We start from the raw sequence: 24701 nt of genomic DNA, 5'->3' as shown, positions 1-24701 counted from the left end.
GTGGTATCCAAGGGTTTCCAGTCTGCCCTCTGCTCAGGTAAGGTTTGGCTCTAAAATTGGAGCAGGTCTTTGAGAGCCTGGACCAGGGCAGTTTGGAAAGGTTCCCCAGATGTAAACCACTCCATCAAGTACCAGGCCCTGTCCCAGGCCTGCCTCACTCCTCTGGCAAATTTGTCCCTCTGCCTCAGCAGAATTTCCCCATCTCAGCTTGTGCCCATCACCTTTCTGTCCCTTCCTGGGCACCTCCAAGAAGAGTCTGGCCCTAACTTGTCCTCAGCTCCCTCCAGGGAATGAGAGGATGCACCAAATGCACCCCTGCCTTCTCACCTTCTGGCCAGACAAACCCAGAATGCTTAACCGCTCCCCACCTACCCTGTTTTCAAGTGCTCACCATCTCCAAGACCCCTGATGGATATCTCCCTTTTCCTGGGGACACAAGCTCATTCGAATCCACAGCAACGGCCTCTCCAGTGTGGAGCAGGGTCGGGGAATGATCCCGCTCCTGGCCCTGACAGCTCCATTCTGGCTAGCTGAGCCAAAGCCAAAGGTATGGTGGGTTATTGCCACAGAACACCTTGCGGCTTGGGGCTCCTCACCTACAGGACCATGCTTCATCCTTGGATACTCTCAAGACCTGGGCTACATTGCACACATCAGAGTGTTCAGGCCACAGGTTAGCAGCATCACTCAAGGAACCTGGTGCACAGCAGCATGCCCATTCCCGGAGAATGGTGGAGCCAAGGAACCAGTGCAGAGACAGACGTGCTCAGTGGCATGGTCCTGCCATGGACAGGAACTCAGAGCCCGTCGTGCATGGCAGCATGCTCATCCCCAGGTTACGTGTGAGGCACCTGTACTCTCGGGAACTGCAACGTGAACAATCCCAGGAGACCCTTGAATCTCCTAGACACACGAGCACACACAGCAATGCTCAGTTCTGGCATGCCTTGCCTGATTCAATTCCGGGTTGGCCTTGGCTTTCCAGCTGATGGAGAAGGAAAGGCCTGCGTGAACTCTTCCACATCCTGCTTACCCAACAGTTAGGGTCACAGGCTGAAAGGGAGAAGAAACAGAAGAGGATATAGGAAATGGGAGAAATACAGGTGTGAGAGAGGACAAAGAAGAAAGGGGAAGAAGACAGAGTGGAAGACAGTGGAGGAGGAAAGCGAGAGGCAGTCTAGAGATGGCAGAGAAATGAGGCAAGGCAGTGAGTAGAAGAAGAAAGGAGGGTCAAAAGGCAATTCAGAGATGGGATAGAATAGGAGAGAAACTAGAGACCAGGCAGAAGGCAGAAGACAGACAGATGATAACCACCACTTTCCTTCAGTAGGCAGAGCTGGAGGGCAAGGGGACAAAATGGGTTACTGTCAAATACAGGGTTGTGGCTGCACTGGGGGCAGATAGCTGTTTGCATGGAAAGGTTTGTGCTATGCCCCTCCAGCTTCTGAGTCAATGTGCATCTGCCTCAGCACAGAAATATGTGCCTGAGTCATTGAGTAGGGCATAGTCTATCTCCACAGGCAAGCGGCTGCCCTTAGTCCCATTGCTCTGGAAGGGGTTTCTGAATTCCTTCTCAATCTCTGCAACACCACCTTCCACTGAGTATACAACCAGCTGCAGAGTCGCATCCTTCCCCACGGGCAACTTGTACCAGTACATGGCTGAGAATACATTCTCCTTTTTATAACAGTTCAGAATCACAGGTTCTCCCACTCGGACGACTGTGTCTGGTGACTGCTGGACAGCCTGGCCTGGAAACAGAAGGGAAGAGCTATGAGGAGTGAAATGCATTGAAGGGGACACAAAAAGCCTTCCTTGAAGTATGACATGGCATGGGGTGACATAAGGATGTCAGCAAGCTATGGCACAGTGTCCCCTTTCTCTGAGAGACACATATAGGAGAAAAAAAAGCAAACACAAACCAGATTCAAATGCAATGACAAAATTGTTACGACAAATAATGATTTCAGTGCTCTCAATTGAAGTATTAAAATGGGACAGGAAAAAACAATTTCTATATCTGCAGAGAACCTCACTCACCCACAGAAAACAACATGGGCACAAGGGAACCAGTGGAGAACCATGGAGAAAGGCCACCTCCTTGCAGCAACCTGCCCGTCGTAGCAGGCACAGGGATGCATGAAGAGGAAAGGTTGAGAGAGGAAGAGACACGTCTCTTTGTGGGTGGCAGGGCAGTGAGAGAGAGAGCCTGAAATGTGAGAAGGCAGTTGGCTGGCTGGGAGCAGTGGGGAATGACACCTGCACGCAGGCATGAGGTGCACGTGCCCTGCTCCACTGACTTCCTGCTGTGTGTGTGTGTGTGTATGCATCGGTGGGGGAGAAGCGATATCAGGGGAGCACGATGGGGCTGTGCGGCAGCCTGAGTGTGTGCACGGCACAGGGATGCACAGAGAGGCACCAAATGGGAGAGAAAGAGTGTTTAGGAAGGCATTTTTGTTTCTGTGCCCCTCAGCTGAGTCTCCCCTCTAGCACCCTCACACTCACACACTCTCAGCCCGAAGATGCAACGTGGAATCTTCTCTGCTTATCCCAGTGCTGCTCGTCACGTAGCCCAGGTATGGGAAAGGCTGCTGACCTGTCATCCTGGTGCCTGTTGTAGCGTGACAGGGAGGGGTTCCATAACTGCTCTTCTCTTCCTCCAAAGGCAGATGTCAAGGAGAGAAAAGGCTGCCTTTGGCTCTGCACTGGGACTGCCTCTTGGGAGACTGCAGCAGGGAGCAATTCCTGAGCAGAAGGGTATCCAAGCAGGATGTTCTGGTACAGACTTACGTCCTCCATGCCACAGAAGAGCCAGGACTCTCTTCTCTGTAACATCCTGCAAAGGAGCATCAGGACAAGGATGGACAGAGCTGGAGAAAATCCTGTCTTCCCCTCTACGTGGGGCACAGCCTTGTTCACCACCCACGGCTGTGGGAAATCACTGCAGGCAGGGAGTGAGGCTTGCACTTTGTGTACACTGACACACTCGCTGTGTGTCAGAGGCCCGACAGAGCCTCTGCGCATCTGTGCCATGCTGTGGGCCCAGCAATGCACGGCAGTGGAAGCGCAGCCCATACAAAAGAGCAAGTGATCTGCCTGCTCAAGGCTGTCATGGGCTTTGCAATGAAGAGGTACCCCTGTGTCCTTTCAGCAGAAGGCTGCAGCAACACCTGCAGCTCCCAGAACCTCTGTTGCAGGTCAACCGTATCTCATTTCATTCCTTTCCATTACCTACAGGAGGCTCAGGAATGACCCCAGATTCCTCAAAAGAAAAGGGAGACTCGAACAAAGAGGGTGGGGTAAATTGTGCAGGTAATTGGAAGAAATGCCACAGTCCCACACCCCACAACACCCTTAGCGCTCCAGCTGAGACACGTGCTTGATGTGTCCGTAGGAGGGGTCTCCATTTCGCGGTGGGTTCCCTGGGGTGTGCAGGTGGTAGGGCGGTGCATTGGGAGCCCTGCAGAACACACGGTGTTCCAGGAGTTACTTAGCGATGTTGACCAGGGCATGCCTGCTCTGCTGGGCCTTGTGCTTAGGCCTTGAGACATCTATAGGGTGGCATGAGAAACTGCAGTGTGGGAACCTGCTGGAGTGCCCCATGCTGGTCTGTGCCATGCGCTGTAGTGTGTTGGGACAGAGATAACACTCTAACCTACCAGGAAACTTACTCCTGGGCCACTCGATAACCTCAGACCAGTCGTTGTAACAGAGGAGCACGTGGGCAGCTCCCCGTTGGTACTGTCTATCACACCACGTGCCTGGCCTCACTTTTATCTAAAGGTGCACCGAGAACTTCTCCTGCAAGCACCCTCTCTGTTTGACAGTGAAAATGATGAGCAGGGTTGCCTGGCGTTAAATGAGAGAAGGTCAGTGGAGTGCAGATTGAAGAGAGATAGAAAGAAGTTGGGGAGAGAAAGGGAGGCAGAGAGAGGAGGAAGCAGAGATGGAAGTGAATATAATGTAAATGAGAACTAAAGGAAGAGGCAGTTAAGGAGGAGTGGGGTGTTGTTGTGGTTTGGCCTCAGCCAGCAATAAAGAACCATGCAGCCGCTCGCTCGACGCCCACAGCCATGGGAAAAATCGGCAGAAAAGGGCAAAACTCGTGGGTTGAAATAGTGTAAGTTAACTGAATAGACAAAGGGAAGAAGAAAGAAAAACAATAACACCGGTAAAGGAATATAAGAAAGCTATAACAGTACCACCGCGCAGCGCACCGACCGGACACGCACCAACCGGACCGGCACCGCTGCAGCCCGCCCCTGAGTGGCGACTCCCTCCTTCTCCCTGGCTAGCGCCTCTTATAGCTGGGCATGGGTCACGTAGTATGGAATACTTGCCTCCCCTGCTGGCTCCTTGGGGAAATTAACCCCATCCTTGCCAGAACCAGGACAGGTGTCAAGGAGAGAAAGCAGGACAAATATAAACTCAGAGTCTGAGAAGAGGATGAAGGGAAGGCTAGGAAACAGAGGACGTGATGAGTGGGAAGGGATCATCCTGCCTTGTGCAGCGCTGATGAGACCGGTATCTTTTGTGAGGAGCAGGTTTCTGCTCAGCCCCCTCAGCAGCCAAGCCACTGTGTATCACTCTCAGCACAGTAATACGTGCCAGAGTCATTGAGAAAGGCATGCTCTATCGAGAGGGTCATCCCGTCTCCTTTTATCTCGCTGCCCTTGAAATGGCTTCGGAAACCTTCCTCCACATCTGCTTTACCACCTTCAAACACAGAAACCACTAGAACGAGCCTGGAGTCCTTCCCCAAAGGCAGCTTGTACCAGTACATAGCTGTGTTGGAGGATTTCTTCTTGGAACAGCTCAGATCCACGGACTGGCCTTGTCGTATCACTGTGTCTGGGGACTGCTCCAGGGCCAACGCTGGAAGAGAAAAGGAGGAGCGCTGAAGAGGAGGAAAAAATGGGAAAATGTTAACTAAGCACTGTGGGTTGGTAGAGAAGAGGGCGAGAAGGAAAAGGAGAGCCTAGGGAGCAGTGGAAGGGATGGGACAGCTTTTCAGATCTGCAGGTGAGTTTCCAATCTCTGTCGGACAGGCAAGAAAAAATAGCCCATGCAGGAGATTCGGGGATTCCTGCTCACGTCATTCATTGCCCATTCTCAGCACAGGAAGCTTTGGGGGAGGGAGCGCTGCCAGCAAGTGGGTACGCAGCTGGGACAGCATCAGTGGAATCGATGTAGGTGCTCAGGGGTGAGTTGAGTTCACTTACCCACAGGGGCCAGCATGGCCACAAAGAACCAGCAGGGACCCATGGGGGAAAAGCTCCTGTCCTCTCAGGGACCTGCCTTTTGTAGCTGCCCAGAGACATGTGAGGAGGAAGCACTGAGTGAGGATGAGACCTGTTAGACATACTGGGGTTGGGCAGGACATGAAATGTGAGAAAGGATTGGCTGGCTGGGAACACTGGGGAATGACGCACACACAGTCACGGGAAACCATAAACCCCACAGATACGGGAGATGCGGAGAGGGGGTTGGTGCGTGGGGAGGGGAGAAGGGGTTTGCATGGACAGAACTATGCTGAGGTTGAATGGGAGTCTGAGTGTGCACAAGGCAGAGAAATGCTGAGAGTTAATCTTCTCCTCCTGAAGTCCTTGAGAGCTGGAGGAATGAGGTATGAAGGACACACATTGGTCCTTTGCATTTTCCCATGCATTTTCCTTCCCTCCCCCAGCCGCGGCTGGTTCTTTTTAATTTTTTTTTTCCCCCTGCCTGTGCGAGGGCTCTTTTCTCTATGCACTATTGTGAGCATGGAGGAGAAGAGGTGCTGAGGACTGGGGCTAGGATGGCCTCTGCCTCCACCTTCCTTGCTGACAGGCAGTAGCTCAAGTTCCTCCAGAGGTGATTTCTCCCTGTTACCTGGGAACCAGCTGGCGAGTCTTGGGTGTCTCAGCCTGGCGCTGCCTCCGAGGCAAGCGCTTCTGGCAGCTCTGCTTCAGGAGGACACTTTGTCTGGCAAATTCAAGGAGCGCTCAGCAACTGAGACCATCTGTGCCATTGCCCTCTCTGCCCCGTGAATCAAACTGTCCAAAGTGGTTTCCTTTTCTGGCAGGACTGAGCTCACCCTCCAGAGGGGTCAGGGGCGCTACCTCTGGGATGCAGCCAGTGAGACCACTAGGGTCTTGAAGGCAGCTGTCCAGTGCAATTTCATTCACTCGTGCACTACCAGTGACACCTCTCTACTGTTCTGCTCACAGGCTCACAGGAGTCAGGCCACTGGCGTCCTCTCCACAGCGCCCTCATCTGTTTCTGCTCAGAAGGACAGCCACATGGCCTAGGACTCTAGGAGCATCTCAGCGCGGTGCCAGATGCCTGCTGAGCCAGGGCTGGAAACCCCTCCACGCACTTCAGAGGAGCTGCATGTGGATCAGGGACGTGAGAGGAGAGGGACACAGAGCGGCAGAGAGTCCTACTTTTTCAGCAGTTACTGGTGTCACCTCGTGGTCTTTCCTGGGGTTAATTTATGGGACAGATGGGACAGATAAACCACCCAGCACGTTAAATGAGAAGGTTGTCTGCACTCCACCTCAAATCGCATGCATCACCTCTACATCAGTGAAGAAGTATAGGACTGGCATGCATCACCTCTACATCAGTGAAGAAGTATAGGACTGGGCATAAAAGGAACAGCAGCTTAAACATCTGGATTCCTTCTAGCTCTGGTGGGTTTAGGGACCTGGATAGGTCAGTTCTTACTCTGCTTCAAGAGGACCCATGAAACTTGAGGCTTCAGAGACTGAACAGGGGAAGAGTCAGTGCTCTCACTCTTGACCTGGTCCCATGGCTGTTGGACTTCAGTTCAGCTCTGGAATGGGGCAGTTGCCCCTTTGGAACAGGAAGCACTTCATGCTCTCGTGCACCGTGCTTCATGTTTTGTCTGTGGTTGCAGCAGCTCTACCCATGCCTGGAAGGGGCCATATCACGGTAAAAGCTACAAGGCTCTACACCCTGTGCTTCAGGAAGATCCTACTTTGGGCTCAGTTTACCCATGTGCACAAGTTGGAACAGTGGTAATCCCGCTAGGGCACAGACAGAAAACCTTCTGTGGAGGACCCATAGCAGGACAAGAGGAAGAGCCTCACTTTATGAGCCACTGACTGGGCACTGTGGCAGTTCATTGGCATGGCCTCGAAGTCTCAGAGCTGAAATCTTGCATCCCTGAGAAACCAGAGAACGTGGATGAAAAGAAAACAAAGTTGAGGCAAGAGGGAGTGGTATAGAGAGTGACAAGGGACAAGCCGTGGCCAAGACTGGCAGTACCAAGAAACCTGATGGTGCTATATCATGGCTTAGCTCAGGTAGGGCTGAGGTGGCAGGATCTGACTGTTCCTTACAGTCATCTGGTACTGGAAAGCATCATGGAAGCTCTTCAGGTAACATGAGCTTTTCCTTAGGTACCGTGGTGCCTGGGAAGAGCCACAGAGAGGGAAAGTGAGGTTTAGACTAGAGGCAGAGGTGTCTTTCTCACACAAATGTCTAAGCAGTGGGGTTTGGGTTTTCAGGAAGACTCAGCCAAGGACTCAGCCAAACTTCTTTCAGAATGCTGACTGCTTCAGCGGCAATGGCATGAGCAGCAGTGGACTCCGTGTGGATATGACCTCCAATACCTTGGCTCAAGGGGTAATTAGGTCTCACAACAAATGGGAGGCAACAATTTTCAGGAAGGGGAGCGTTTAAGGCTATGATGGGGCTTCCATAAGTAGAGGTAGATGTCACAGCTCCACAGCAATGATGAAGACGAGCAGAAAATGTGCCTAAAGAGATCAAAAACAGTTTAAAGAGACTCTCGTGTCAGAGAAGAAGTTTATGTGGAGATTGGAGCTCTCTGGGGAAAGGGAAAGATCCTCCATGCCCTAGGGAAGCAATGAGCCTGGGGTAGGTCCATGTAGTACATTGGCATTGCTGGGAGTGAGGGTTTGCAGATCTTCCACGTCTGGATATTCAGTTCCCCTCCTCCAACCCTATACTCTTTCCCCAGAAGAATGTCAGTAGCTTTCATGGCAACATCAGAGGGTCTGGCAGTTTCTCCAGCGGTAGTGTAAATTGAAATGGAGGTTCTGCTTGCATTAACATTAGCCAGGATCAGAATGTCCCCACAAACAGAATGAGGCCCCGGGGTGTCCAAGCACTGGGGAAGAATTCAGAGTACCTGGATTGAGTCAGGTCCAAAACGCCCACCTGCTCGATGCAAAGCTTAAATGAGAATGGTCCAGAAAATGACTGGAGAATACACCTGACTCCTCCACATCTCTTTGGGGTAAGAAAAAAACAACCGAACAAAATCCCCTGGAGAAGGGCCCGAGATGTGGGCCTCATGGAGAGGGGACCCAGGAACACATGAATCCAGGGATCATCAGATCCAGGGATACATTACCTGGGAACATGGGATCCATGGACTAGACTGTGCCATTTGCAACAGAGTGGTCTAATCATAGCCCCATGAATTTTCATTGCCTCTGTCCCATGGCCTCAGAGCAATAATGCATCTTTCCATGGCTATGGAGAAGCGCAGATGTCTGTAAATATTGCAGACCATCTGTCCCTCCATTTGGTTTCAGGCTGCTCCATCACACCTGGAGTGGGCGGGCGACCCCACTTCTGAAACTGGGGCAGAGATGGGTAGTCAGAGGTGCAGCTGGGAAGGGACCCTTGCGAGGTCCTAGTCTCGGAGAAGGAGCTTGGTATTTTTTCAACCTTATCCCCGCCATCTGATTTCTGCCTGCTGCCCCTTGCCCCATCACTTAGAATAACTCAGCTCTGGTGTCTCTTGAGTTGATCCTGATTCTTCCCTGGGCTACAATGACTCACCTCTGCTCCCTCCACTGCCCCTGGAGAGTGTCTTCAACCACCCCAAAGCCTCTCCCTCTCTTCTTCCCTCTGCCCCTCCCTTCCCTTTCCCTCTCCTTGTTTACCACTCCCTTCTCCACCAAAACCTGATGCTGCCTCTTAGGCACCACAGCCTCCCTTGGCCACACTCCTCTCTAGATGCCTGGGTTCTGTGCTTTGGATGAGGAAGAATGAGGAGGGCAGGAAAAAACACCTGTCGGGGCAACTGGGGAATTTCCAGGACAGAGGGAAGCATTGCCCAAAGGCTGGAGAAGGAAATGTGCATCACGATCAGTTGCTCTTTGGATCAGATGTAAAGATTTATCCAAGTAATACAGGAACCAGCCATAGGGGAAGGAAGGCAGAGGGGATCTCTACCTGGGGATCCTTTCAGAGATATCCTAGTGCCTGAACACAAGAGGAATCATCTGCAAAGAGATGCTCCGAGGGGTCTTTATGTTGCCTAGGAAAGTGGGATATTTTACTCCCTAAGCAAGCCCTTTCCAGATCTAGGAAACAGTAGGGCAAAAGTTCCCATGATTTACGCCCCATGCCCACTTCCCGCCATAGCCTGAACAAGAACAACACAGCAGCAGGGGAGTCCTGACTTGTCCCCTCCCATCCTGCTCAAACAGGGTTCAGCTGCTCCCAGGCCCACTCTGTGCTCCAGCAAATGAAGGCATGAGTTTAGGGAACTCTCCAAACGTTCTTGCAGGGCTTTGGCAGCCCTAACTGTCCTCCTCTACATGAGGTGAGACACTCTGCCAGATGAGTGAGAGTCTGGAGGGTTCCACAGTTCTCTTTGGTCTCTTACTGGGATATAGTGGCAGGGAACTGTCCAACACCACGTGGTTCCTGGGGACGAGGGATGTCACGTGGGGTGTCTTTCAGCCTCATAGCCCTCAATGGATTTTTCTTCCACAAAGATGTCCCTTCATTTTTGGAGGCCGTGTAAACCTTTTGCATCCACAAAAACCTGTGGAAAGGGGTTCACAGATGTCCTAAACAAGCAGGAAGAGTCTTTTGTTTCTTTTGAACCTGCCAAAGCCCCTAACTTTGCATGCGACCCCTTAATTCTTGTACAGGAAGAGACAGCAAGTAAACCATCCTTCCCCAGCCTCTCCAGGCCACTATTACTTCTACACAGCCCTCTCATGTTCTACCTCCTCTGTCTCTCTGAGAGACTGGGAGTCCAAGTCACTGACATGGGTGGAAATAGAAGAAAAGCCGAATGCCGTGCCACTGGGGAAAGAGAAACGCGGGCACAAAGGACCAGGCCAAGAGGTTGTGAAAGAAGGTTTGCTGATGTGCAGAGAGCTGGAGGATCAGAATCTCTGGAGAATGTACCAGCTCTTCCCAGGCAGGAGAGGCTTGGGAAGAGAGAATTAGTGGTGCCTCCACCACCAAGCTCTGTGAGATGTACAAAGACCAGCTGTAGAAACTGCTCCGCTTTATGTTCCTAGGAAGGAACATATCTGAGTCATTTGATGATACAGCTGACTGAAATATGGGAACTAGCAACAGGGATTGCTAGAAATACAAACTGAGAGAGTCCATGAGCTCTCTGTCAGTACCCTGGGAAGAGGCCAATAGTGTGTTCTGGTTGATTTAAGCAAGTAGCTTAGAGAGTCTCAGAGAGAACTTTTCCTTCAAAAATATTCTTTTAAAATACCCGATGACAGCCTATCTCTATGCCAACATTATGTTTTGGACACAGAAATGTGTATGTGTAGAACATTTCAAAGCTAAATACAAAAAGTGTTTTGGTGTTAGGCCAATATTATCACATGGATTACGTGAGAGAAATGATTGCAAAGAGATGTGGTGAGAATTCCCATCTATGAACAATTGATGTTGGGGGGAAGGAGGGATATGACACACAGAATAGTTTTATTGTCCTCATTGAAATTCCGTATTTTTATTTGGGAAAACACTGTGATCTATATGATAAAAACACACACGCACACGACTCAAGAAAAGGAATTTGCTAAAATAAAATTAACAAACTTTAAGGTTTGGGTTTTGGTTTGGTTTGATTTCAAGATAAATGCATAGTATCTTACTGTTCATTACCAACACAATATTCAGCTTCCAGTAAAAATGTGTCTTTTTAAGAATGAGACCATCAGCACAGAGGATTCTCAAAGGGGTTTGAGTGTTGCTCTCAACAGGTGCTGCGTATAAGAATGAGACAGACAAACAACTACACATCTTCCAAAGCCCAAATGTATTTTTAAATTGAAGGCTGCCTTCTGAAGTAATGTAAAATAGCTCTCTATCTTAGGAAAAGTTTATGATTAACTGATATGCTATTTGTACTTTCTACCAGCACCTGTTAATGACCACATTTGGATCTTCAAATTTTCCACTGTGTGCTTTTTGTCTGGAGAACACCTTGGGCTAGAGATAAGGCCATTTCACAAAGTGTATTTCTAGCGGCTCACACTTCCAGTCTACCACACTGAGCTTGAGGCTGTGTCAAGATCATGAAATACTTACTGTTTGTCGCCTTCATTGGGGTGGCTGGTGAGTATATTTTTTACTTCTATTTTTGTAATTTATAAGGAAGTGCAAATTTGCGAGGTAGTCTGCTGTGGGAAACTGAAGTCCAGTTTCAACTCGCAAAGGTTTTGAGGCAGAGCACTGCAACTTCTTGTGGCTGCTGTCTGTTCGTCATTGCTTGTGTCACAAAATGGGGAAGGAATGCCGTCACCTGACTTCCTGACCCAGGAATACTGAAATGTGTCCATAGCTTCAGAAGAAAGCCTGTCTCTCTCTTAAGGACTAGGAAGTATAAAGATAACACCTCTGGCCCAGGAGGTCCTAAAACTCATGTACATTTTTGGTCTACGGGCGAGCGCTTGCCCACCACTGATACCATCAGTTTTCATAGAAGTAGAGCCTACAAGTGAGATGCTTCAGTCAGTCACAGGGGCACAAGATTCCTTATGCCAGATGTTGACATATGCCACTTCTTACCTGCCAGTTGCCCTCCCCATCAACGCTGATGATGATGATGACAAGATCGTGGGAGGCTACACCTGTGCACCGAACTCTGTCCCCTATCAGGTCTCCCTGAATGCTGGGTATCACTTCTGTGGAGGTTCCCTCATCAGCAGCCAGTGGGTCGTGTCAGCTGCTCACTGCTACAAATCGTGAGTGAAAAAAATATATTCTTCCATAACCAACTCTTTCTTCCAGTTCACTTCTAGCCAGAATTGCGAGTTGTGAGAGCCAAATACGTAAGTGACTCCGTTCTGTCAGGGGACAACCAAGGAATGGCTGGCTCATTCTTGAAGCTGGGCTGAGGCATAATAAGGCATTTACCACTTCTGCAAAGGTTTCTGTGAACGCAGAGCACTTTCTGAAATGAGAATGTGATAAGCTAGCAATGAGTTGCTTATAAATTGCATTAATCTGGCTAAAGCATTCTCAGAACGTTTGTATGAAGCACTGTTATAAATTCAACTTGTCCCAGATCAACAAAATAAACCTACAGAAATTCACCCCCTGTACTGGGAGTGTGGATCCCCAGGACTTAGCATAGGACAGGAAAGACAACCTGCATGAAAGATAACAGCTATTGCAACAGCGATGTTGAAGCGAGTGCATACGGTGACGGGGAGTTTCCTCCTAATCTGTCAGGAACAGTAAAGTATATGCCATTCCTTCTCTTTTCCAGTCGCATCCAAGTGCAGCTCGGGAAACATAACCTGGAACTCACAGAATCGACACAGCAGTTCATTAACTCAGCTAAAGTCATCCGCCACCCTGGCTACAGCTCCATGACACTGGACAATGACATCATGCTCATCAAGCTTGACGTACCAGCCCAGCTCAACCGAGCGGTCCAAACGGTTCCTCTGCCGACCAGCTGTGTGGCCACAGGCACCACATGCCTAATCTCTGGCTGGGGCAACACGCTCAGCAATGGCAGTGAGTACTCTCTGCGAATGTACGGCATCATGAGGGACCGGGAGACCCTCTAAGGCCTCACAATCGACTCCACACCCAGTACAGGGGAAAGCACAGAGAAGTGCTGTGGCACAGGCCTTTTGGAGGGATCAGTCTGTATAGGACAGTAGCGATTTAACCACTCTGAAGGCAATACTTTTAAGGTCCTTCCTCTTCTGTGTTGCGAACATGAAATCACTTAAGTCACCTATGCGCTGTTCGCACTGCCATAAATCTTGTGGCCTGGTGCTATCAGCTGTGCAGTGCCAAGCACTAGCAATTTAACTCATGGCAATAGAGTTGTCACTTCTCTGAGAACAAGATCAAAATCTGTGATCGTGGATCTAAAATTACTACCAGAGAGCTGCATTCTCTGACACCATTGGTCTGGAGTGTGGATGGTGACTCGTGTTTAATCCACTGATGACAAGTAAACTTGCACGAGAGGAGAGGGTGGTATTCCTGAGGCCCAGGTTTCCTCCAGCACGTGGCCTGCAAGAGGAGCTCTTAGATCCACACTGGACAACTGATGATTTTCTAGGTAACAGAAAAATGAGAGTGGCTGCAGTTCCATCTAAATAAAAGGAACCCATGCTGCGCTTGTTGTTCAGAGGAAAAACGACACTGCTATAACAGGCTGTTCAGGGATTACTTTCCTGCTCAGAAACATCTTCTGTGGGCTCTGAAATGAACTCAGAGATGTCATCAACCACCTCTCTCTATTTTCTTGTAGGTAATTATCCAGACACCTTGCAGTGCCTGAAGGCTCCTGTACTCTCCGCAAGCGAGTGCTCCAGCGCCTACCCTCGGCAAATTACCAAGAACATGATGTGTGTAGGATTCATGGAGGGAGGGAAAGACTCCTGCCAGGTAAAACATCACTCTCTCCTTTCCCATATGTTTCTCTCCGGCGTTTTGCTAGCAGAAGAGGCCATCATATTACAGAATCCGCTATACTCACTGCACTGGCAGGTCTGAATGTTGTATTTTTCAACAACGGCGGAAGCGTAGGGTGAAAGTTGCTTATTGAGGGAGGCTAGGGTTTTTTCCACCCAGTTAGCCATTGTCCCTTTTTTGATATGGCGAGTCTCTCTGCCCTAAACCTCCACAAGCAGACTATGCCACCTCTTGCACATTTGGGAACTGAAATGGAGGAGTGCTGCACCAGAGAGTCAAAAGTAATCACAGAGACTTTAGAGCTTGGGACACAAAGGTTAGTTTTGGACTCACCAACAATGAAATAGCCAATCTGCCAAGATCCAGGCAGTTTGGACAAGCAACACACCTGACACAATTGCTCTGCATTTGACTTGTGCCTAGCTCCATGGAAATATTTGGCAGAATAATGTTTAAGACAAACATATCCTAAGCGTCTGCCAAGGACTGCATCCATCAAAACCCGGCATCCTTAGCTGGGGTGCCCTTGGTGCTAAAGTAAGGCACCATAGAACAAGGTGTAGAGTAGCAATCAGAGATGACCTTTGTAGAACTTCTGTGCGGAAAAAGCCCAGTGGAGCTCCCTCGAATGTCAGTGATTTCTGGGATCTCTGGCTCATCACTTAGCGCTGATATCATTTGCTGAATATCTGTATCCTTTCTGTGCACAGGGGGATTCCGGCGGTCCAGTAGTCTGCAACGGGCAGCTCCAAGGCATTGTTTCCTGGGGTATTGGATGTGCGCAGAGAGGCTATCCCGGGGTTTACACTAAGGTTTGCAATTATGTCTCCTGGATTCGAGACACTATGTCTGCCAACTGAGACGCTCTCATTCTAAGTGACCAGTTTTTTCTCCTCACCATTTTCTTTGGTTTTGGGACTGGACATACAAAAATCATCAAAAAATAAAGACTTTCAGGAACACCTTCTTTGTGCAACATTTCTCTGGGTACATCCATAGGCTATGATATGAAGGACAGAGGCAGACAATGTCACTCGGGGCATGATACTTAATATTTGTAGTGCCTCTGAACTAGCAGGATCAGAGAATCATAAAATCATAGAATGGTTTAGATTGGAAGGGACCTTGAAGATCATTGACTTCCAATCCCCCCGCCATGGGCAGGGACATTTCCCACTAAACCAGGTTGCTTAAAGCCCCATCCAGCCTGGCCTTGAACATCTCCAGGGATGGAGCTTCCCCTGCTTCTCTGGGCAATCTGTTCGAGCGCCTTACCACCCTCAAAGTGAAGCATTTCTTCTGGATATCTAATCTAAATCTACCCTCTTCCAGTTTGAAGCCATTCCCCTCTTCCTATCACCGCATGTTCTTCTAAAATGTCCTGCCCTAACTCGCCTGTAGGCCCCCTTTTGGTACTGGAAGGCCGCAATAAAATCTCCCCAGAGACTTCTCTTCTCCAGGCTGAACAATCCCAACTCTCTCAGCCTGGCTTCAGCTCCATGTCTTTCATATGTTGGGTGCTCCAGAACTGGATGCAGTACTCCAGGTGGGACTTCACCAGAGCAGAGTAGAGAGGAAGAATCTCCTCCCTTGACCTTCTGCCCACACTTCTAATGCAGCCCAGGACATGGCAGGCTTTCTGGTCTTCAATCACACATTGCCTGCTCATGTTGAACTTTTCATCCACCAACACCCCCAGGTCCTTCTCCTCAGGGCTGCTCTCGATCCATTCTCTGCCAAGCCTGTATTTGTGTTTGGGATTGCCCCAAACCCAGGTGCAGGACCTTGAACTTGGCCTGGTTGAACTTCATGAGGTACGCATGGGCCCACCTCTCCAGCCTGTCCTGCTACCTCTGGATGTTGTCCCTCCCCTCCAGTGTGTCTACCATGCCACACAGCTTGGTATCATCAGCAAATTACTGAGGGTGCACTAGATGCCACTGTCCATGTCACCAACAAAGATGTTGAACAGCACAGACCACAGTTCCAACCCCAGAGAAACATCACTTGTCACTGATCACTCCTTGGACATTGAGTCTTTGATCACAACTCTTTCAGTGTGACTGTCCAGCCAGGTCCTTATCCACTGACTGGTCCATCTGTCAAATCCATTCGTCTCCAATTTAGAGACCAGGATGTTGTGCAGGACAGTGTCAAACACACAGGTCCAGGTAGATGACATCAGTTGCTCTTTCCTTGTCTACTACCACTGTAACCCCATCGTAGAAGGCCACCAAATCTGTCAGGCCCTTGGAGAAGCCAAGTTGGCTGCTACCAATCTCTTCCCTTTTTTCCATGTGCCTTAGCAGAGTTTCTAAGAGGATCTGCTCCATGATCTTGCCAGGCACAGAGGTGAGACTGACCGGCCTTTAGTCCCCCGGGTCTTCTTTTTTTCCTTTTTTTTAAAATTAGTATTATGTTTCCCCTTTTCCAGTCAGTGGGAACTTCACTGGACTACCACAACTTCTCAAATACGGTGGATAGTGGCCTAGCAACTGCGTCTGCCAGTTCCCTCAGCACCTGCAAATGTGTCTCATCAGGTCCCATGGACTTGTGCACCTTCAGGTTCCTTAGGTGGTCTTGTACCTGAGCTTCACCTACAGCGGGAGGCTCTTCATTTTCCCAGTCCTCGCCTTTGCCTTCTGCATTATGAGTAGTGTGGCTGCAGTCTTTGCCAGTGAAGACTGAGGCAAAAATGTCGTTGAGTATCTCAGCTTTCTCTCTATTGCACGTGACCAGCTCTTCCTTTTCCTTCCAGAGATGGCCCATATCTTCCCCAGTCTTACTTTTCTCCGTGACACACTTACAGAAGGATTTTTTGTTTGTCTTGATGTCCCTGGCCAGATTTCATTCACTCTGGGCCTTAGCTTGCCTCGCCTGATTCCTGCCTGCTCTAACACTTTCTCTGTATTCTCTGTATTCGTAACAGAAAAAGCAGCGTGCTGATGGAAAGACCTGCATAGCTTGACATGGTCAGCATGTCCCTCGACCTCATGAAAGTGAAGGGAAGGAGCAAGAGGAATGCTTGCTGGAACACACACTCAGAGCACTGAAGCCTTCTTTCATCAATACACAGCCACATCCATTCACCTGCATCCTTCCCAGATGACACTGACCTTGGGCTGATGCTGCTCTTTTCCATAGAAGCTTTCACATTCTTTGTAAGACTCACTTTTAAGAATCCAGCTCAGGGCTCTGAAGGCACTGTGATATGCAGCTTTACCAGCATAGCGCTCCATCCTTCTGCTCATGGGTGAAAGGATGAGGAGGAACTTGAAAGAAGCTGTTCAAAAGCTCTGATGCGTCTTGTTCTCATAGGTGACAGAGATGCCAGACAATGATATGTGCGCTGACAGACTTCCCAGCTTGCACAGAAATGTCTCCTGCATGCAAAGCACCACCTTGGCCAACACATGGCATGTTTTACTGTGGGCTTTGATGCTCACGCTCGCCTGTAGCTCCCTGGATGGCTGAAAGCAACTATGTGAGCTGGAGGAAAGCACTGATGTCACTGCTCAGCATTTTGTCTCTGCTGGGAGGACAGAGGATGCATGGCGTTGTACAAATGAGGAAAGGGCGCAGCAGGGGGGAATGGAAGAGGGGAGAGGGTGGTGTTTTGTGAGGAGGTCAGAAGGAGGCAGGGCCTTGAAGCAGAGACTTTGGATCTGCCATGTGGAAGAGCTGGTCTTTGCGTGGAGACTGAGTGGGATGTCATGTGCTGTGCTCTCTGAGCCACAGAAGGAGGCCTCACTGTCCCAAATTCCACCAGCCTAGGCAGGGAGCACCTGCCTGGTCTCTTTCTTTTGCTGATGTGCCTACTATTGGTCACAGGGAGAGCTGGTGGACCCTGCGTTCCTCTCCTGGGTATGTCACTGAGCCCAAAGTGATTCAGGAGCCTCCTCGGTTGTTTGCGAACTCGGGGCTCCAGTCAAACGTCTTGTGCTCCCAGGAAGTCCCAGGGGCTGGGAGTCTGGATGCCGGCGTTCCCTGAGAGGCAGTCTTGTGTTGCCATTGGGGCTTTGGGCAGAAAAATGAACTCTTTATATCTTCTATGCAAAATTGGCCAAAATGGTTTAGGCATTCCGAACCACCCCATTTGTAGTCCTGTAATTCTTCCTCAGGGAAAAATGTGGATGCTCTCTGCCTCAGGATCGTGTCTGGCTTCACTCTTGGTGGGGTTTTGGGGATTATTACCCACTGGGATTATGAGATAAATAGAATTCCAGTTATGGGTTTAATCTCATTGCAATTACCTGCTTATTTCCCACATGTACTCTGGGAAAAATCCCAAATGGGATTTCATATTTTGTCCCATTTGGGATTACAGGATTAATCCTCACTGGCTTTACGGGATTTACCTCAGGAGGGTTATCATATTACTCCTCAATGGCATTACAGAATTATTTCTGTTGGGGTAATAGGATTAATCCAAAGAAAATTATGTAATTACTTCCCAGGGGGAATACGGGGTTAATCCCCAAGTAGATTATGACCTCTCCTTCTCTGGGGAAGCCACCTGTGTCCTATGACCTGATGCCATGAGAGCAGAGCAGTCATTTCCCAGGCTGGACCTGAGTGGGCAGAGATTTGGGCTGACAGCTGAACATTGTCCCTGGGCAGGTGGCCCCTGCTGCACTCTGGCCAAAGAGGGACATCCATTTGTCTTCCCAGGACAAAGGCATGTTCAGCAGCAGGACTGAGGTCAATGTGTCAGGATGTAAGTGGCATGTAGGAGAGACCCCAGTCTTTGTTTCCACCTCCTGTCCCAAGGGGCACAGAGAGGGCACCCATCCCATCCTGGCCAAGGGACAAAAGGAAGTGGGGGAGGGAACAACGAGGCTGGGTTGGTCTGGTCCAGAGAGGTCCAGGTAGAGTGGAGCACAGCCTCAATGGCTGAAAGGCAGCTGAGCTCTAATGGAGTAAGGAGCGTTAGACATAAGTCAAGGCTTGAGGACACTCATATTGGAGAAAACCTTAGGCCCAGATCTAAGACTGGCATCCTGTGTGATAGGACACCACTAGAATATCTTTGAAATCACAGGGGTTTTATAAGAACCCCAGAACTGGTTTCAGCAAAGGTGTTCTCCTGTGACACCTGAACCATGAAATGGTCTGCGTAGGGAAAAGGGACAGAGGGCACCTTCCATCCACAGAGAAGACACTTCTATCCCCATCTTCCCATCACCAGGCAGGATTAACGCGCATTTGTCTTTCTTGGCAGGACATTCATGGAGGACCAGCAGTCTATGTGGGTACCACAAAGACCCTCTCACCCAAACATTCCCCCATTTTCTTGAAAGCTGTACAGCAATGAGGAATAGACCAAAGACTCACAGAGGTACCTGGGGGGCTGGGGGAATGGTCTCTGAGGGCCTGGACACGGTCAGTTTGGAAAAGTACCCCAGATGTAAACAACTCCTTCAAGTACCAGGCCCTGTCCCAGGCCTGCCTCACTCCTCTGGCAAAGGCGTTGTCCCTCTGCCTCAGCAGAATTTCCCCATCTCAGCTTGTGCCCATAACCTTTTTGTCCTTTCCTGGGCACCTCCAAGAAGAGTCTGGCCCTAACTTATCCTCAGCTCCCACCAGGGAATGAGAGCCTACACCCAATGCACCCCTGCCTTGTTTTCTGGTCAGACAAACCCAGAACACTCAACCTCTCCCCACCTGCCCTGTGTTCCAGTGCTCACCATCTCCAAGAACCCTAATGTACATCTCCCTTGTCCTGGGGACACAAGCTCATTCCTGTCCACAGCTATAGCCTCCCAGTGTGGAGCAGGATCGGGGAATGATCCCGCTCCTGGCCCTGACAGCTCCATTCTGGCTAGCAGAGTCAAAGGTATGGTGGGTTATTGACACAGAGCACCTTGCAGCTTGGGGATCCTCACCTACAGGACCATGCTTCATCCTTGGATACCATCAAGACCTGGGTACATTGCACACATCAGAGTGTTCAAGCCATGGGGTAGCAGACTCACTCAGGGACCCTGGTGCACAGCAACATGCCCATTCCCTGGAGACTACTGGGGCCAAGGAACCAGCGCACAGACAGACGTGCTCAGTGGCATGGTCCTGCCCACACTCTGGACCCCTGCTTGCACAGCAGTATGCTTAGCCCCAGGTGACCTGTGAGGCATCTGTACTCGGGGGAACTGCAATGTGAACAATCCCAGGAGACCCTCGAATCTCCTAGACACACGAGCACACACAGCAATGCTCAGTTCTGGCATGCCTTGCAGATTCAACTCCAGGTTGGCCTTGGCTTTCCAGCTGATGGAGAAGGAAAGGCCTGGGTGAACTCTTCCACATCCTGCTTACCCAACAGTTAGGGTCACAGGCTGAAAGGGAGAAGAAACGGAAGAGGATGTAGGAAATGGGAGAAGTACAGGTGTGAGAGAGGACAGAGAAGAAAGGGGAAGAAGACAGAGTGGAAGACAGTGGAGGAGGAAAGCGAGAGGCAGTCTAGAGATGGCAGAGAAATGAGGCAAGGCAGTGAGCAGAAGAAGAAAGGAGGGTCAAAAGGCAATTCAGAGATGGGATAGAATAGGAAAGAAACTAGAGACCAGGCAGAAGGCAGAAGACAGACAGATGATAACCACCACTTTCCTTCAGTAGGCAGAGCTGGAGGGCAAGGGGACAAAATGGGTTACTGTCAAATACAGGGTTGTGTGTGTGCTGGGGGCAGATCCCTGTTTGCATGGAAAGGTTTGTGCTATGCTCCTCCAGCTTCTGAGTCAATGTGCATCTGCCTCAGCACAGAAATATGTGCCTGAGTCATTGAGTAGGGCATAGTCTATCTCCACAGGCAAGCGGCTGCCCTTAGTCCCATTGCTCTGGAAGGGGTTTCTGAATTCCTTCTCAATCTCTGCAATACCACCTTCCACTGAGTATATATACAACCAGGTGCAGAGTGGCATCCTTCCCCACAGGCAACTTGTACCAGTACATGGCTGAGAATACATTCTCCTTTTTAAAACAGTTCAGAATCACAGGTTCTCCCACTCGGACGACTGTGTCTGGTGACTGCTGGACAGCCTGGCCTGGAAACAGAAGGGAAGAGCTATGAGGAGTGAAACACATTGAAGGGGACACAAAAGGCCTTCCTTGAAGTATGACATGGGATGGGGTGACATAAGGATGTCAGCAAGCTATGGCACAGTGTCCCCTTTCTCTGAGAGACACATATAGGAGGAAAAAAAGCAAACACAAACCAGATTCAAATGCAATGACAAAATTGTTACGACAAATAATGATTTCCGTACTCTCAATTGAAGTATTAAAACGGGCCAGAAAAAAATAATTTGTACATCTGTGGAGTTTTCTGAGTTAAGACGTTGAGGAAAAGCTCGCCTCTTCCATTGCCCATCCTCCCTCTGGAAGCCTCAGGGAACGGGGCACTGCCAACAGTGGGGCACACAGCCCAGGGAGCAGCAAAGGCTCCAGTGCGGCTGTTCAAGTGGAAGAGAAGCTCACTTACCCACAGGGACCAGCATGGCCACAAGGAACCAGTGGAGAACCATGGAGAAAGGCCACCTCCTTGCAGCAACCTGCCCGTCGTGGCAGCGCAGTCACAGGGATGCGTAAAGAGGAAAGGTTGAGAGAGGAAGAGACACGTCTCTTTGTGGGTGGCAGGGCAGTGAGAGAGAGCCTGAAATGTGAGAAGGCAGTTGGCTGGCTGGGAGCAGTGGGGAATGACACCTGCACGCAGGCACGAGGTGCACGTGCCCTGCTCCACTGACTTCCTGCTGTGTGTGTGTGTGTGTATGCATCGGTGGGGGAGAAGCGATATCAGGGGAGCACGATGGGGCTGTGCGGCAGCCTGAGTGTGTGCACGGCACAGGGATGCACAGAGAGGCACCAAAAGGGAGAGAAAGAGTGTTTAGGAAGGCATTTTTGTTTCTGTGCCCCTCAGCTGAGTCTCCCCTCTAGCACCCTCACACTCACACACTCCCAGCCCGAAGATGCAACGTGGAATCTTCTCTGCTTATCCCAGTGCTGCTCGTCACGTAGCCCAGGTATGGGAAAGGCTGCTGACCTGTCATCCTGGTACCTGTTGTAGCGTGACAGGGAGGGGTTCCATAACTGCTCTTCTCTTCCTCCAAAGGCAGATGTCAAGGAGAGAAAAGGCTGCCTTTGGCTCTGCACTGGGACTGCCTCTTGGGAGACTGCACCAGGGAGCAATTCCTGAGCAGAAGGGTATCCAAGCAGGATGTTCTGGTACAGACTTACGTCCTCCATGCCACAGAAGAGCCAGGACTCTCTTCTCTGTAACATCCTGCAAAGGAGCATCAGGACAAGGATGGACAGAGCTGGAGAAAATCCTGTCTTCCCCTCTATGTGGGGCACAGCCTTGTTCACCACCCACGGCTGTGGGAAATCACTGCATGTCAGGGGTGAGACTTGCACTTTGTGTACACTGACACACTCGCTGTGTGTCAGAGGCCCGACAGAGCCTCTGCGCATCTGTGCCATGCTGTGGGCCCAGCAATGCACGGCAGTGGAAGCACAGCCCATACAAAAGAGCAAGTGATCTGCCTGCTCAAGGCTGTCATGGGCTTTGCATGAAGAGGTACCCCTGTGTCCTTTCAGCAGAAGGCTGCAGCAACGCCTGCAGCTCCCAGAACCTCTGTTGCAGGTCCAAATGTATCTCATTTCATTCCTTTCCATTACCTACAGGAGGCTCAGGAATGACCCCAGATTCCTCAAAAGAAAAGGGAGAAAATTGGGAGCCCTGCAGAACACACGGTGTTCCAGGAATTACTTAGCAATGTTGACCAGGGCATGCCTGCTCTGCTGGGCCTTGTGCTTAGGCCTTGAGAAGCCCATATGGTGGCATGAGGAACTGTGGTGGGAACCTGCTGGAGTGCCCCATGCTGGTCTGTGCCACGTGCTGGTGTGTGTTAGGACAGAGATAACACTCTAACCTACCAGGAAACTTACTCCTGGGCCACACAATAACCTCAGACCAGTCGTTGTAACAGAGGAGCACGTGGGCAACTCCTGCTCGGTACCGGCTATCACACCACGTGATAGCTTCGCTTTTATCTAAAGGTGCACCGAGAACTTCTCCTGCAAGCACCTTCTCTGACAGTGAAAATGATGAGCAGGGTTGACTGGCATTAAATGAGAGGAGGTCAATGGAGTGCAAGTTGACAGAAAGAAGAAGGTAGGGAGATAAAGGGAGGCAGAGAGGGAGGAAGTGGTGATGGAAGTGAATATAATGAGAATTAAAAGAAGAGGCAGACAAGGAGGAGTGGCGTGGCAAGGAGAGAAAGCAGAACAAATATAATCTCAGAGTCTGAGAAGAGGATGAAGGGAAGGCTAGGAAGCAGAGGAAGTAATGAGTGGGGAGGGATCATCCTGCCTTGTGCAGCACTGATGAGACCGTTCCCTTTTGTGAGGAGCAGGTTTGTGCTCAGCCCCTTCAGCAGCCAAGCCACTGTGTATCACTCTCAGCACAGTAATACGTGCCAGAATCATTGAGAAAGGCATGCTCTATCGAGAGGGTCATCCCGTCTCCTTTTATCTCGCTGCCCTTGAAATGGCTTCGGAAACCCTCCTCCACATCTGCTTTACCACCTGGAATTGCAGAAGCCACTAGAATGAGCCTGGAGTCCTTCCCCAAAGGTAGCTTGTACCAGTATATAGATGCGCCAGCGGATTTCTTCTTGGAACAGGTCAGATCCATGGACTGGCCTTGTCGTATCACTGTGTCTGGGGACTGCTCCAGGGCCGACACTAGAAGGGAAAAGGAGGAGCACTGAAGAGTAGGAAAAATGGACAAATGTTAACTAGGCACTGTGGGTTGGTAGAGAAGAGGGCGAGAAGGAACAGGACAGCCTAGGGAGCAGTGGAAGGGATGGGGCAGCACTTCATATCCACAGGTGAGTTTCCAACCTCTCTCCGGCAGAAAAGAAAAAATAGAGAGCCCATGCAGGAGATTCAGGGATTCCTGTGCACGTCATTCATTGCCCATTCTCAGCACAGGAAGCTTTGGGGGAGGGAGCGCTGCTAGCAAGTGGGTACGCAGCTGGGACAGCATCAGTGGAATCGATGTAGGTGCTCAGGGGTGAGTTGAGTTCACTTACCCACAGGGGCCAGCATGGCCACAAAGAACCAGCAGGGACCCATGGGGGAAAAGCTCCTGTCCTCTCAGGGACCTGCCTTTTGTAGCTGCCCAGAGACATGTGAGGAGGAAGCACTGAGTGAGGATGAGACCTGTTAGACATACTGGGGTTGGGCAGGACATGAAATGTGAGAAAGGATTGGCTGGCTGGGAACACTGGGGAATGACGCACACAGTCACAGGAAACCATAAACCCCACCGAGAAGGGAGATGGGGGGAGGGAAGGTGGTGCGTGGGGAGGGGAGAAGGGGTTTGCATGGACAGAACTATGCAGAGGTTGCAGGGGACTCTGAGTGTGCGCAAGGCAGAGAAATGCTGAGAGTTCCCCTTCTCTTTCAGAAGTCCTTGAGAGCAGAAGGAATGAGGTATGAAAGGCACACATTGGTTTTTTGCATTTTCCCATGCATTTTCCCTCCCTCCCTCAGACGCAGCTGGCTCTTGAATTTTTTTTTCCCCCTGGCTGTGTGAGGGTGCTTTTTCTCTGTTCAGCAATGTGAGCACAGCAATTAATATCAGTGGGAGGCAGGACCAGGAAAGACACCAGAACAGCCCAAGCATTCCGCCTGCTGAAGGCTCTCATGGCCTTTCTCGACCCCCATCCCTTTCTATGAAGAGCAGAACAGTACCAGCAGATTCCAGCTACTTTCCAGCGAGGAACTTTGAATCCCACCCCAATTAGTTTCTCTTACACTCTGCAGCAGAGTTGGGAATGTTCTCGAACATGACAAATGAAAGAGTGGGAGGGGTGTCTCAGATGCCCCACTCTATCCCTAACTATAACACCTCTCATCCTGGGACCAGGAGGGGCAGGAAAAAAGCAGTCCCGGACTACTTTGCTGGCTGCTTTTCCCAGCCGCCTTTCCCACACACAGGCACTGCAGGTACAGGA

At 50.3% G+C, this 24701-nt stretch overlaps 1 protein-coding gene and 1 gene segment (V, D, J or C); one reads left to right on the top strand and one right to left on the bottom strand.

Moving 5' to 3' along the window:
• Positions 1 to 11324: 11324 nt before the first annotated feature.
• On the top strand, positions 11325 to 14549 carry LOC309686840 (trypsin I-P1-like; the record flags this gene model as incomplete). Its single annotated transcript, XM_082499624.1, has 5 exons — positions 11325 to 11364; positions 11825 to 11993; positions 12521 to 12774; positions 13526 to 13662; positions 14400 to 14549. 5 exons carry the CDS (start codon positions 11325 to 11327, stop codon positions 14547 to 14549), a joined length of 750 nt encoding a protein of 249 aa, XP_082355750.1.
• Positions 14550 to 23110: 8561 nt separating this feature from the next.
• On the bottom strand, positions 23111 to 23817 carry LOC309672678 (T cell receptor beta variable 11-2-like). The segment is given in 2 exons: positions 23775 to 23817; positions 23111 to 23424 (listed from the first exon to the last, which is right to left on the bottom strand).
• Positions 23818 to 24701: the final 884 nt, after the last annotated feature.

The sequence above is a fragment of the Vanellus vanellus genome (assembly GCF_965231255.1).
Source record: "Vanellus vanellus genome assembly, chromosome: 1".
Taxonomy (NCBI): domain Eukaryota; kingdom Metazoa; phylum Chordata; class Aves; order Charadriiformes; family Charadriidae; genus Vanellus; species Vanellus vanellus.
This window is presented reverse-complemented; position numbering and strand designations above follow the sequence as displayed.